The sequence below is a fragment of the Ammospiza caudacuta genome, chromosome 5, assembly GCF_027887145.1.
Source record: "Ammospiza caudacuta isolate bAmmCau1 chromosome 5, bAmmCau1.pri, whole genome shotgun sequence".
In the NCBI taxonomy this organism is placed as follows: domain Eukaryota; kingdom Metazoa; phylum Chordata; class Aves; order Passeriformes; family Passerellidae; genus Ammospiza; species Ammospiza caudacuta.
The window spans coordinates 34,531,790-34,547,338 of record NC_080597.1 but is presented as its reverse complement, the minus strand read 5'-3'; the positions used below and the strand labels follow the sequence as shown (position 1 = coordinate 34,547,338).

Below are 15,549 nucleotides of genomic sequence, written 5' to 3'. Positions count from 1 at the left end.
GGGGGCAGGGGAAGTATTACACTGACATTTTCACCAGTTATCATAGGTTTCAACCCCTACTTTGCAAAAGAGGGCTGCAGAGAGCTGCTCAAGAAGATGGCCATAAATCAGGCTACAGGTGAGTGGCAAGAAACCTTTCCCACAACAGGACACTGCAGGTGAGAATGCTTGTTACTGAAAAACAAAGACAATTCTCACTGCATGGAGGTCAGAAAGGAAGGAAAAGCAAGGAAAACACAGGGGCACTTGCTAAAATTTTCATCAGCTGATAGGTGTACCAATGGAAGGAGAACTAGCAAAGAAACTACATGTGAAATCTAAAGCAAGGTATAAAGGCTTTTTTTAATCGTGTAACAGTTTTTCAGGTCTCACAAAGTGTATCTAAACACTGGCCTTGCAACACATCCTATCTCCTTGCTTAAGGAGAGTTCACTAGCAAAAATCCTGAACTCACAAGCTTCTTCAGCACTCTTTCCAACAAAAGGTATTTGAACTGTTCCCAGTACTATGTACTATCCACAGTACTAATCACAAGCAATACTACTAAATATTAACAGTTTAAATAAGGCAAACTGAGCAATGTTTCATATGTCTGCTACATAAGATGACACTGATAACATTTTATCATTGTTATAACGCTGTCCCAGAAAGGGCAGAGATTCAGTGAGGTGTGACAGCCTGGCTGTGTTGCTTTTTCTATGTGTTTGCTACAAATGCAAACTATTCTTTTCCAGCAGCAAACAATCAGCTTGCTTGTTAACTTCTCAGCAGTCAAACATGTTAAACTTTTCATACTAGTATTGACTATAGTTATTAACAGAATTCCCCAATGCTTCTAGGCATTCTCACATAATAAAAGATCAAACTGAAAAAAAAAAACCCACATATATTTTCTTTCTTTGTTTCTCACCTCTTACAGATATTTACTGAACGACAGTACAAAGAAACACAGCTTTAGCAACAGGAAAGAGCAACAGCTAGAAACAAGTGAATTTGTATTTCAAGTGCTACACTCAACACATAGGTTTATCAAGTTACAAGATGTAATCAGCTCTTCAAGGGAAAAGTACTGACCAAGGAACTGACAAAAAGTCAGTGGAAAAACAAAAACTCAAAGTGGGCAAAAACCCAGCAGTCAATTCCATAAAATATGCTAAGCACAAGCAGCTTAAATAAAACAGTAACTTCTTCAGGTAATCAAACCACCTCTGATGGCTCACATGCCACAACCTACTGACACCATCACATCAGGAATGCCACAGCTTATTCAAGTACAGCACTTGCATCATGACCAGATAATAAAGAAAAGAAGAAGTTGACTTGACCACAACAGACCACTACTGACAGCCTTTGCTTCAACAAGAGGCAGTGAGGAGTCCATCAAAAGCCATACTCAAGTTGCCTTGGCTCTGAGAGGTCCCACACCACTCCAAGAGAGCAGCACAGGTCAGTCTTACCACAGATCTTCCTCACTTTATCAGCTGACACTTCACACTTGATATCTCAAGCTATCTCTAGAATAAAGAATGTATTGACTCCTTCCATCATTTTTGGGAATAACATCCAACAATTTTAAGTTTTCCCTTCAAAAAGACAGTGTAAATACACATCAAGTATAAGGAAGGAAAAAGGCACTACCTAGCAAATATAACACCAAACCCAATAAAATCACATCACACACACATCCTAGAATAAACACTTAGATTTCAAAACTCAGCAAAAGTAACATTGGCAGAAGCAATGGAAAACTTCCCCTCTATACAAACCCATTCAGTGCACAGCAAGCTGCCTACCCCAAGAAGTCCAATCTACTCTCTCAAGGTTTGCAGCAAAAAGAATCAGATAGCCTTGTGCAGCTGGAGGCTAGTGTGAGTTTTACACTGCACAACTGGAAGAATTCAGAAATGCACTACAATTTACATCTATTAACTGAAACAGCATTTACATTTTCTTGAGGGCATAAAAAAATCCAGTAAGAGTATATATTAATTTTTTTCCTAACTATTTTTATAATTTTGCTGCAATACATAAGCTCTTAAACAGGTTCAAAAAGAGAAGTTTCTGAGTTTTTTTATATTACCACCCTCTGTTCCCTTTACCAAATGTACCTATCTTGCACTAAAAATCCACTTTTAAAAAAAGTTAGCTAATAAGAACTCAAAACACTTTTTTTCACAAAGGATGTGCCTGATCCAACACCATGTTTTATCATGATACTGAGTTTGATGTGAAGACAATCAAATAAGGAAACAGTCTTTTTAATAAGAAAATCAAGCAAAAGTAGTTTAAAAAGAGAAGTGTATATATCAGTAATGCAAGTCTTCCAATACTGCAAATATTTCATGTGACAGACAACTGCAAACCACAAAACTAGACATGAATTAATTCTTCGGGTGAATGTATACGTTGGAATCATGCACATGAGATCAAATTTTGTTTAAGCAAGGAATCAAAAGAAACAATTTAAAAGGCTGACACCAGGAAAATATGTCGTTCATTTAAAGCAGCCCATCACCAAAGGTATTTAAACAAAATAAACAAGACCCACACTAGTAGCTGGGAGGTCACGAAGCTCCTGTCTTCCTTCTGTCCCAGTGTGCTCACTCTGGTAATGTTCAGACAGATCAGTGGGAGTTACACACACTTTCATACACAATGGACAGATGAAGCCCTGTGAAACGCATATTTGTTTATAAGAAACTAATAAAGACAAAAAATGCAGATCTGGAATCAAAAGTTTGAATTCTTTGTTGAAAGCTCTCTACAATCACCAAAAGCAAAGTATGTTTTCCTTTTGGAGAGAGAATTTTTAAAAACCATAGCAATACCATAGAGAAAGCAAGAAGGAAGAGTTATTAAGGACATGAAAATAAATAAATCTAAAACATGCCCTAGAAACTAGAACCATGCTGCATACCACTATGTGTTTTCCTTACACTCCTGGTGCCCCTTCATGTGACAGAGGAACAAGCTGCATAAAATATTGTGAATGAAGCATTACAAGGCATTAAGCCACCTCATCACAAGGTTTCCCATAAGGTTGCTCAGATGTTTCAGACAAAAAGGGAGGAGTGGTGCAGTGAGACTGCAGAAATGCCTCTATAAATTAATAAGCAAGTTTGCAACAGCAGCAGCAGAGGCTGAGGCAAACCTGTCTAGTTAACACAGTTACATTACACCAAGGAAAGCACCATCTCACTGGCAGACTCACTGCAAGCATGGAGTATTTAGCAACCCTGTACTGTTGACAGTTGCACTGGGACCTAAGCTGCAAAGGTAAGAGAAACTGAAATGTTTCCTCCCTGGGCATATTGCACAGTGAATAAAAGACTTCATTATATGTCTGCCTGGGACCTGAAGTGCCAATATGGTCACAGACAGGACATGAGCAAATTTTTACCTCTTCTTGAGCAGTTTGAGCAGTCTGAATTCAGACTTTCCCACTCCTTCTGTTTCATACTACAATTCTCAAAAATCAGGATTTATTTCAACCAGGCTTGAGGAGAAAGGAAACATACAAATCTGCACAGATTTCACAATTATTCTCCATTTGAATCTTGCAGCAATACAAATTAGAAAATCTAGCTAAGAAACTGGAGTGAAAACAAGTTAATGGACTTCTGACTGCAGAATAATGTGGAATATCAAGATAAAACAAACAGCAAACATTCTGCAGAGACCAACTATAGTGCTCCTGAAGAGAAGCTCCAGGAGAGACAAGACCTCAGGGAAGCAGTGAGGGAAAAGGAAGGCTAACAGATTCGAGTAGCGTTACATGTGAAATTAAAAACCCATCACCAGGTTCGGAGCTCAGTTTCAAACAGACTACGGAATTCAATGCTAAGGATAATACCCAATGCAAGTAATGATGGAATTTACTTTTTTTTTCATGTAACAAATGCATGTCAAGAGTGACAAGGCAGCCTTTGGTCTGACCCAGTTTCAACTCAGTAGAAAGAACAGCCAATGGGGCAATAGTGCAGGCACATCACCACACATGCCAAGAAAACACCGCTCCATTAGTAGTGAGGTACCCTATGGCACCCACAAGCTGTACAGTCAGCAATGCTGCACTCATATTAACAGATCTGTATCATTTTAACCAAACTTTAGAAAGGAGAAATCATCCCATTGCATGTTTTTATGCCTTAATCAACTACGAAAGTAGTAAGATTTTCAGTCTTCAATTTAAGAATATTTATTTGCTTCAGGGATTGTTAAATATGCACACAAAACAGACTAGGACTCAAAAATGTGTGACATGTAGAACATGCAGCAAAATATTATGGAATGTCTGATTACATTGACTGCAATAAGGCATTAAGAAAGTAGAAATAAGCAGATGCACAGATAGGATTTTAAACAGCACAGTGAAAGTTTCTCTTATCTTGTATCAGACATTGGAATATTTGAATCATCACACATTTTACTCAGTATAATAAAGGGCACTTCGCTCCATTTAATGTTGCAATAGGGGCAATTAACCCTGCACTGTGTATGTATGTTAAGCTCAAAACATTTCCAAGATAGGTAATCAGGCTACATTAGCACAAATGAGCTTCAACAGCCAGTGAAGTCAGTTTGCATTTTTCAGAGTTAATGACAGACAACACTGTAAATACAAAGACATTAAAATATGGGATTGCAGCAAGAATAACAACTTATTCTGATGATTAAGTATGGCATGCAGCACATGAAACACATGAAACACTGATAGGATTTATACTCCAAATACATTTATCTACCAAATAAAATTCAATATATTTGATACTTCACATGAAGGAAGAGGTTTCCAGTATACATTATAGCTTAGCAGAAGCAAGGTGAAACTGAAGTACAGGCATGATAAAATGTCAATCCTTGTTTTTTGCAGCTCTCATGAAAGATTTATTAACAAGGAGTCTTAAGCTTACATCTCATTGCTTTTAATTTTAATAATTCATCTCTAGAATTACAGGAAGAATTGCTTGTGATTACTTGGATAGATAAGCCTAATTAATAGTTACATATAAACATGGCCTCGTCTTTTTTTTTATTTAAATAACAAACAATTTTTAGAATATGACATTTGCAACCTGATATTTAAGAAGGGCATCAAAAGTTACTCCAACAGCTCCATGGAAGCAGCATCCAAGATTTAAGACACCAGCCCCGTGAATGTGCACAGTACCTCTGAGGAGCCGTCGTTGTTCACGTCCACAGCATTTCCAGGCGTGGCAGATGAATCCGAATCCGAGCTCTGAGACCCACCTCTACCTGGAGTCTGAAATAGATGGGCAAGACAAAAGTGAGAGTCTACATCTTAATACTTAATAAATATTTAATAAAGCACAATGCATATCCTATGCAAAGGCCCCTCTTCTACTTGTTGGAATACAGAGGTATTTTCCCTCCACAAGAAGTGAACAGGTTGACAAGCAATTATATAACTTTCAGCACAACACTTCAAAAAGAGCTTCTATCCAACACTCTCCATTCATAAAAATCCAAGCAGATACCAGAAGCAAAGGCCAGGATTTTAAACCACTTCCTCTCATAAATGCTCACAACAAAACAAAAACTTTGGCTAAATTCTGCCATTGTATTACTCTCGGTGATGTTAAATTAGGTCACTGTATCCTACAGGAAAACAGTAGAAATTACCATCTAAAAACTTTCTTTAGTAGTAAATTAGTATTATCCTACTTTCTTGATAACTTGTCTACATTATGGACAAGCCCTTAAATATATGAAAGACAGAAAACTGAAGTTTGAGAACCCTGTTGATCCAACAAGCACCCAAGCAGGTACACTGTCTTGACTGAAAAAAATAAAAGTAATAATCGAGCCTGTGGTAAAGTTAAAACATGCTAATCAGTAAGACAACCTATAAAGACATATTCTATGAATAGGCTGAAAATCAAAACTACAGCATTGATTTGAAATTACAGACTTAGATAAAATAAGCGAATAAAATTTAAATACTACATAATTCAAAATCTGAGTAGATGGATTGTATCTTATAATCCTTATTTAACTATAGCTTTGATTTAAATTTGTTTTAACTTCTCTTACTCATCTCCAGAATGTCACTGCTTAACTGATGCAGAAGAGTAAGCATTCTCAAAGGAAACATCATTAAAAAATTATCTCAATATGTATATACAATCCTAGTTTCAACAAAGGACAAAAAGTTCATTATCTAGCTCCAGTATGACAATCTCAAATGGAATAAAGTAATGCTATGGCTGTATTTTGGCCCATCTGGAAATACTTGTAATGCTACAAAGGATTTTATATTTTAATCTAAGAGGATAAAGAATTTAAATATATAGATTGAAATCTACAGAGAGAGGGACAGAATTTTAGTTTCTTGATCTTGGTGCCTCCAAAATCTTATCTGGAAAAGAATTCTCTTACTCAAATAGTTCCTTTTTTTTTTAAGACAAATCAGTTATATAACCTATTATAAGAAATCTGAAGCACACATTATTCACATTCTTTGAATATTAAGTATATTTTCCTGCTTTGTTTTAAAAAGGTGTTTTATTTTCAACTTTCATAGATAACAAAGATAACAAAGCCTTTTACTTTTTATCAAATCTAAAAAATATGTTATAAACAGATCAAGTTTACTGATTAAGGACCTAATTCCCAGTGATATACACTTCAGTTTAGGAAAGGCTCTGAAGACTGGCCAAAGGGAAGTGAGGAGTGAAGCACTAAGCTATGGGGCCTGGTGACAGTAAGAGAAGACAACCATCTTTCCTTATTCCAGCCTTCTCTGAAGTTATCAGTTATGTGATCAACATACTCTGGTTTTCCTACTCCATGGCTTTTTCACTCTAGCTGTATTGTATTTCTAAAGAAAGTATGAACACCACTTCCTTCTAGCACAGCATACAAAAGGAATAGGCAAGGCAATGCAAGCTCTGCAAGGTAATAATAGGAGAGGCAAAAAAGGGGGTAAGCAGACATACCATACACATACAAAATATGTCAAAGTGCAGGCATTGGTACTTCCTCCCAGGGTTACTGATACAGACACTAAACAAGGTGCATCCCAGCATGGACCACAGCTGCACACTCCTCAGGCTTCCACGTGACATCAAACTGAGAGGGCCAGCTGATACACTCGAGGGCAGGGCTGCCACTCAGAGGGACCTAGAAATGCCAGAAGAAACAGCCCAAGGGGAACCCTATGCAATTCAACGGGGACAAATGCAGAGTCCTGTGCCAGGGAAGGAGAACTCCTGGCAGTAACAGAGGTCTCTGCTGAAAAGGACTGAGGCCTTGTGTCAGCCAGCATGCCAAACAGGAGCCTGCAGCGTGCCCGGTCTGCAGAGATGGCTGCCAGGAGCCTGGACTGTGCTAACAAGGAGCACAGCCAGCTGATCAAAGGAAGTGACCACTCCCCACTGGCCAGCAGCCAGTGGAGCACATCAGATACTGCTCTCCCAGTCCAGGGAGAACACTGATAAACATGAGTTTAGCAAAAGGCCACCAACACATCTGGGGATGAAGCATCTGACCCATGTGAGAAGCTGAGGCAACAGAGCCAGCTCAGCCTGGAAGTAGAGACAGCTTTGGGAGTGCCAAACAGCAGTCACATCACCACTCATGAAGAGGCCATCAAACAGAGGAAGCCAAGCTGGTCTAAGCTTGGGAAGACCACAGTGGGAAGTCCAGACACAAAAACTGTAATGAGAGATTCCTACTGGATGTAAAGAACAGCTTTTCCAGTATGAGATAGGCCTGAGCAACTTGCTCTTGACCTCCAAGCTGATCCTGCTAACTGCTCAGACCAGGGAGCTCCTGAGCTCCCTTCCTGCCCCAACTGTTCAGTAGCATTAAGAAGTGCTGCCCACAGAAACACACACCCTGCAGGAAAGCTTTGAAATGCAAGGTAAGTAACTCCATGAATGAACATGTGGGTTGTGTTCCATTGACAGTCAGAAGAATAATATCTAAAACAAATGGTAAGTTGAAGCCAGGTCTCCCAAGAAGACAGGTAAGTTAGAATATTGCATCTAATGTTTCAGAGGCACTAAGAGATGGTCCAACTGTGTCTTTAGACAGGCAGCATCTACCTCCACTTTTGCAATATCTGAACAAACACTTTCAGCATAGCTAATGAATCATTTTGTCCCCAAACCAAGAATCTTCTGTAACAATTAACATAAAATTTTCTTCACCTCATATCGTAACTCCTTATCCAACACTACTGCACATTTTTAATTGCCCATCACATTTCACCCCAGAGCTGACTCCATTTTGCAATGAGATTTGCATATTAAGTTTTGCTAGTTCTAGCACTACAAATTTGAGATTATTACAACCTCCAGGTTGCAAGCTCTTCTGTTATTACTCCACTTTACACTGCTATTACTCCATGGTTGCTCAAAGTACTTGCTTTATGAAACTCTTCAGGCATGCTATGATCACACTAATAAGCACTGGATGGCATGTCTTATTGCATGCATTGTATGACAGAAGTTATTACACAGTACCTGGTAAAATCCTTTAACCTTTCAAAAATCAATGTGTGCTCTTGAAAAGAGAAAGCATAATTCCAGGCTAGATTTAGAAAGCTTAGTACAAATGGTGACATTTACTGGTGAGCGCCATGCATGGGAAAGAAGAGTGAGAAGGAAAGAGGTCATTAAGTAACTTTCAAGTTATAGTTCATAGTATCCATTTGCAAAATGGATACAAAAAATTAAATAAAAAATTGGAAGAATGTTAAGGAAGCCAAGATCAAAAACAAAATTAATTTATCTTTCAAGGTTGTAATGTAATTTAAATATCCTTCACCTACCATATAAAGAATGGGACATTGCAAAGGTGTTTTTTTAATTAATCATTGCATCATCAAATGGGTTCACACACACAGTCATGCTATGCTCCCATACCACTGTGGTATCACATTCCATTAAACAAAAAAGAATCACAACACATTGAACAATTTGGACTTTGTGATCTATGAAAGGACTCAGAATGATATTCTTTGTTTTCAGATGGGCTATACAGGGGAGCAAATAAATGACTTACTAATCCCAGAGAAAAAGGAAATTTCCACACAGGCTTCTGTGTATGTATAGTTATAAAAGTAGCATTTGACATCTGAAGGCATACCCAGAGTTGAAAGACTAATGCAAAGTTAGTCTTTGATCCAGCATAGTTCCCTCCTAGCTGTCAATTACATTTGTTTACTCTGCAGAGAAACCTGTGTTTCTACTGCTAGCCCTAGAGTTGTAGAAGTAATATGCTAAACTTCATCATGCTGTTCTCTATGTTTTCTCAAAACTGCAAGCTAATATAAAGAAACATCATTAACAACAAAAATTATGACAATGATTACAGCTTGTTTTCTGAAAAGGAATAGAAAATTATATAATGAGTGAGTTGAGTTAATGCTTTAATATGAGGGAGTATAAATATGGACCACTACTGTGTCATTTTTGCATAGTCTTTTATCTGTCTATAGCTACATTCCTTTCAGTCAGAAGACTCTTTTCAGAAATTTTAAATTCAGAATAAATTAAAACCTTTGAAAAAATATGTAAAGCCTTGAGAAAATGTGAAAAAATACGGATTTAACAGTTTTTCCAGCACAGATTTAAATATGACTACTAAGGGTACTACTACAACCATAAAAAGGTCCTGAAGCAACAAACAAGGCACAAAAATGAGAAGGTAAGAGGGCCAAAGCCCTTTTTGCCAAAGAACTCTCAGTGCTCAGAACAGTATATCTTGCCATACAGAACAGTATCACCATTTACTTCTAAAGCAGTGTGATGCTACTTTATGACTCTGTAAAATGAAATTACTCCTGACTTCAGAGGGCATAAAACTTTTCTTTCTCATCATGCCATCAGTTTCACACAAGCACACTTTGTGCCCAAGAAGAGGCACACGTGCTCCCTTTGAGGAGAGGGCAGAGGCACAGCTGCAGTTCAGCATCTATCCAAGTAAATATGCTATCTAGTGAGCCCTGCACTTATAAATGTGAAAATTATAAGTCAGGCATGAGATGCAATGATTTCAGACAAGTAAATACCTCTGTGCCTGAGCTTGGATTAAGAGAAAAGGTGACTGTACTACCCGAGCTACAGAAATGCCTGAAAAGCCCTGTTCTCCCCCAGACACCAAGATCTCAAGACCAAGAACTCGAGCATTAGTTAGAAACAGAAAGCAATAGAAGAGCAGAGAGCACCCACCCAACAGAGCAGAGTAGCCAACAGTTGTAGACTGTTAAAGACAAATAATGGAGACAAAAACTAATGCAAAAGTAGTCACACTGCTCCAATAGATGAGTCGCCCAGTAAAAAATCATGAGCAATGGGAAGAAGGCTCAGAAGGAGGTCAAAGTAATCAGTTTTCTACCAGCTGAAAATAAATGCCTCCTCCTTGCCAATACAAGAAATGAGCTCTGCTTTAACAGGCCAGAGGCAACTGCCACTGTCCCATAGTAGATTAACAGAGAGATGACACAATGCCCACAGAGGGCATCAAAGCTGAACACAATAAAGAAAAGACTATTACTCAAATTATTTGAGCAGGAAAGGGGCATCTCAGACATTCCATGCAGATGCCTTTGGGAAAAACTACCTTTTTCTAGATCAGTATGATGAACAATGCATGAAACCAGGAAGTGACAACAACATACCAAAGGGGGTGTTATGGTGCAAACATACAACACAGGTGGATCTCTGAGATACCATGTTGAAAACACACATAAAATTTAGAAACTTGTAAAAAAATTTAGAAGCTTGTAGGGAAGATGTAAAATGAGAAGCTAGTTGAAGACAGCATGGAGATGCTAACCTCAAAAGCCAAATAAGTAATATTTAGTATATAATTCTTTCTACTTTGAAAATATGTCATTCAAAGTCACAGTGAAGATGCTTTTAAAAACAGAAATTACAACTGGGGATGAAACAGAAAGGTGATCAAGGTAGAGAAGTAGTATAAAAAATAAACATTTGAGGTTTAGAAACTTCAGGAATCAGAAACTATAAACCATATCTTTGTTGTCTTCCTCCTTTGCAGCTTGTCAGCCAGCTGCAACAAAAAGGAATGTAATAAAGAATTCCTTTTTTCAAAAAACATGCTTTTGTAACTCAAGATGACCAGCTCTCTGGCTAGAAAGAGTGACATCACCTATAAGCATATAACAAACCAAACAGATACACAAGAAACTATGTTTCAGTGACAGAAAGGCAGGAGTTTTTTGCCAGCTATACAAATGATGGACAATCAAATGGTCAAGTGGAGGTTCCTTGTCCTTCAAATTACTGCACAACACACATGAAAGATATTAATAATTATGTTCTTTATTAAAATATCTGACATATACCTAAGGTTCATTTTTAATATCAAAGTACAGCAGAAGTATTTTTCACAGTTTGCCAACCAGAGTGCAAGTCAAAATGGTAGGTATGTACAAGGTTGTACATGTAATCACCATTTTTACAAAGTGCCTAAAGCCACTTTTAGTATGAGGTGAATTTTTAAAAACCTAGTTATTTTCAGCAATTAAAGGTTAACACCTTCAAAAATCTTGGCATTTCTCTGTTTAATTTTTAGGCAGAAAGAAGTCTGTTTCACCTTTCCTGACAATAATCTCATAATTTTCAGGAGCAACTGGAGAACTATTTGTTCAATCTTTTAGGAAAAGATGTCTGTTTCTCACACAGAAACTTTTGCTTTGACTTTAGATGTTAATAAGATGTGTTTAGCAGAATTCCTGCTTAGGGGCAAATATCCTTTGGCACTGTATGAAGCTTTCTCCTTTTTTACAGAAGCCTTCCCTGATGGCCTGGTGTTTCTCAGAATCAATAAACACCCAGTTAACTGCTGCCAATATTTAATTAAGTCCGTACTAAGTTTCCCTGTTCGTTAGCAAGGCTTCCCATTAAGCTTCAGGAAGGAAGTTCTTCCTTGTAAACACGAAGCTCCAAATAGACCAAGATCTTCACCTGCTCAGGGTCTACGACTGAAAAATAACCAGAGAAATGTTTTACACTGAAAAAGTTGGTGGTATGCTTACTTTATTTCCTCTAACTCTCATTTTTGTAACAAGGCTTCTTTGTAAGGCAGATAAGGAGAGCAAGCCAGCGTTTCCAACGAAACACTCTTTCGCAGAGGTGTTACACAGACAGCACGCTTTGGAAGCAACAGCGGATAAAACGGGGAGAGCAGCTGGTTTTCGCTCTAGCCGTGAGCGCCTCCTGCGTGTCACGGACCCGGTTCCCTGCCGGTGCGGGATCTGGAGCGCTGCCTGCCCCCCGCCGCCGTGACTCACCCTTCTTGGGCGCATTCCCCGCCGAGCCCGCGGCCGCACCGAGCCGGCACCGCGCCGGCACCTGCCCCGCAACAGCGCCCCCCGGAGCGCCCCCCGAGCCGCAGGCCAACTGCAAGGGGACCAGCACCGGCGCGGGGATCTGGGCAAGCCAGAAGGGTTTCAAAAACGAGTGGCACAACTTGGCCCGGCAGAGCTGCCGGAAAAGCCGGCTCCTAAAACACGGGAGGCGGCCGAACGGCGTTAAGAGCCTGCTGCCTGCCAGCCCCCGAGGAAATCACCGCAGGTCGCGGCGGCGGCTCTCCCCAGGCCGGGCTTCCCTTTATCCTGCCCTATGAGCGGGCGGCCGCAGCCGCGGCAACGGGCGCAGGCGGCGGGCGGAGACGCCGCCGCGCTACGGAAAGGAGCCACGCCGGCCAGGGCCGCCCCTCGCCCCTCCGACAGGCCGGGCCGCGGGAACCGCCCGCCGCCAGCACCTCCGCCCAGCCCGGGGCGCGACGCCGCCCCCAGCCGGGACGGCGGGCCCGGCCCGTCCTGTCCCGTCGGGGCTCGGGCCGTCCCCCAGCGAGAGGACGGGGGCGGACAAACTCACGGCCTCCGGGGCCGCGACGGCCCTAACCCGCACCCTGCGCCGCAGGACGGGCCGGACAGGGCCGGTGGCTCCGGCTCTGCCGCGGGGAGCGCGGCTCCGAGCCCGGCCGGCACCAGGAAGCGACACCGGCGCGGCAACGGCACGGCACACCGCCCTCGCCGCTGGGGCGGGCCTCGCTGCCTTACCCGCTGCAGAATCCGCCTGAGCATGGTGGTAGAGCGCGGATGCCGCCGGGCAGCCGCGGCCAGGCCGAAGGGAAGCCGCGGGGCCCCGCAGGAGCCCGGTGCGGCCCGCTCGCCCCGTGACAGCCGCCGCGGCCGGGGAGGCGGGGCAGCCGCCGCGCTCCGCCCCGGGGAGGGGCGGGTCCCGCGCAGAAGGGGCAGCCACCGCCGGGCCGCGAGGAGCGGGGGAGGCAAAGCGGGATAGAGGTGCGGGATGTGCCGGGGGCTGCTCCCGCGACGGGATGGGGTCTGCGCCCTGATCGCTCCGCGGGGCCCGGGCCCCGCTCCTTCCCCCCGTACCGGGCCCAGCGCCGCAGCTCTCGGTCTGTCCCTGCGCCGTGCCCGGGGTCTCCGCTGCCCTGTCATGGCTGCTGAGGGCAGGGCGGGGGCTGCGGTGTCTCTGCCCCCTGCCCTCGCCCGTTCTCCCCTCGGGGGCCGCCCCAGGCTCCCGTCAGCTGCGGGCCCCTTGCTACTGGCATCAGTCTGGCATCGGCCGAGAGAAGGACAAGGGCTGTAGTTTGAGGTTGCGGCTGAGGGCTCACTGGAGGAGGCGGAGCGCAAATGCAGCCCTGTGTTACTTTATCACTCGTGCGGCACGGAAAGTACTGACAAATGAGCGTTCAGGGAGGATTGTTGGAGTGAACTTGTTTGGATAACTAACCTCAAATTTAATTCTGATGAAGCAGCTCCTTGTTTCAAGCCCTCAGCTGAAAAGACGACCTTGTGGTATGACCCATTAGGTGTTTTTTAAATATTAGAAAAGAACATTTTACTCACACACACACCTATTAAAAAAAAAAAAAAAAAGAAAAAGAAAAAAAAGGGTACAAAAAAGCATCAGGTTAAAAGGAGTTAGAAAGAAGTATCTTTACAAACAAACTGTGAGCCTGATGGTAGGGGGACCATAAATTCCGTACACATTCCATTAATTGACACAGACTGTTACTCACTTAAGACTGCTAAATCTCTAGATTTGAAGAAAAAAAAAGACACAAGGAAAAAGAAAAACAGGAGGGTGGTATACATTAGAAGGGCGCCTTAGGTAGTCGGCATCTTAGGTATGCAGTGTCTTAAGGAGTCTGTACCTCTCAAGTACCTCAGCCAATGGACAAAGAGAGAAAATGCAGCCAGGAAATTAGGATAAAAAGGAGGAGCTGTGTCCCCTAAAAATTTTGAGAGGCACCATGAGTAATGCCCCATGATCTCTCCCTTTATTTGGATAAAGTTACAGGACTCCTCTGTCTCCTTTTTGCACATAAACCTCTGGTGTTTATGGATTAATTTTCCTGACAAGTTTAACTGAGAAAGAATCAGTATCCATAGGTGCTGAGACAAAACCCCACATCAGACGTGGCAGGAGAGTTACCGGAATACCTGTACCCTCTAGAATATGTAATTCAACAAGTTACAATTCTCCTTTCTGTCCAAAAGCTGCAATTTTCACATGTTGGATGCCAGGCAAAGGGTCATGAGTAAATAATAAACTTGGTCAATGACTAATTGTGCCGGCTAGAACAAATATCACAGCAGAGCACCAGTTGTGCTGTAAAGATCAAAACCATTTTTCCTTCCAGAGGCTGACATTTCTAAGTACTCTAAAATCCTCACACGTGGTGTGAGTTGTGAGCACATGTTTAGAAGAATTTGGCTGCCACAGCTGGAGGCTTCAAGCATAGCAGTGTTATATGACTGCACTCAGTTTGCTCCAGCTACAGGTTCCAGTATGTTTCATGTTCATGTCATTGGATCCACAATTGAGGCACATTAAGAGCACACACACTTGGTAATGGCTTCAGCTGAGTGGTGAGTTTGGTCACACCTATGACATCATTTTTATGTGTCCATAGTACAAAATGGCTTTGAAATTTGGCAGGTAGGGTCTTGGGAGTTTTGTACTTGGGATTAATAATGGGAATAAGATTGGTTTTGTACAGCTGTACAGATCTTTAAATATTTAGGCAGACCATAGATACTTACTCTGAATCTAAACAGAAATGACTGCAAGTTTTATAGATATTTCAACAAGAGTGACAGCCTACACAACAAACTGCCAGACTGCTTGATTTGCCAGGCCTGAGTAACTTGACTAACCCATCTTTGTAGAATGTATTTTACTCTTCTAGGTTAGCAATTCCTGAGTGCTCAGAGGAAGATGATAGTGATTTGAGGACACTAGTCAACAGTCTTATATCAGAGGAGGCTTTTCTCAGCAAGACTTGAAAGGAAATACATGATCCTTTCCTTGTCTGAATACTAGAACACATGCACATGTCTCCCTGTCCAAATATCACTCCCTCAGTAACTTGTTAACCTGTGGGCCAATTTCAAATACAACAGAGTCAGATAAGGCTCAAAGATACAAAGTGCCTACAAATTTAAATAGTTAGCCAGGGAGAAGAGAGATCCTATTGAATCCTGGCCACAAGGAAAGACTGCAGTGTGGCTGCTTTTAC

At 41.8% G+C, this 15,549-nt stretch overlaps 1 protein-coding gene across 2 annotated transcripts in view; it reads right to left on the bottom strand.

The window, feature by feature from the left end:
- EEA1 (early endosome antigen 1) overlaps positions 1-13,200 on the bottom strand; it is a 67,964-nt gene extending 54,764 nt beyond the window's left edge. Inside the window, exons 1-3 of one of the 2 annotated variants that reach the window (XM_058804664.1) lie at positions 13,061-13,200; positions 5,171-5,263; positions 2,549-2,671 (exon numbers count right to left, since the gene is read on the bottom strand). In XM_058804664.1, the coding sequence (XP_058660647.1) occupies positions 2,549-2,671; positions 5,171-5,263; positions 13,061-13,084 (240 nt within the window). In that variant the 5' untranslated portion in view covers positions 13,085-13,200. The remainder of the gene's footprint in view (positions 1-2,548; positions 2,672-5,170; positions 5,264-13,060) is intronic. The other variant, XM_058804665.1, reaches the window with a different exon arrangement.
- Between the last annotated feature and the right edge of the window lie 2,349 nt (positions 13,201-15,549).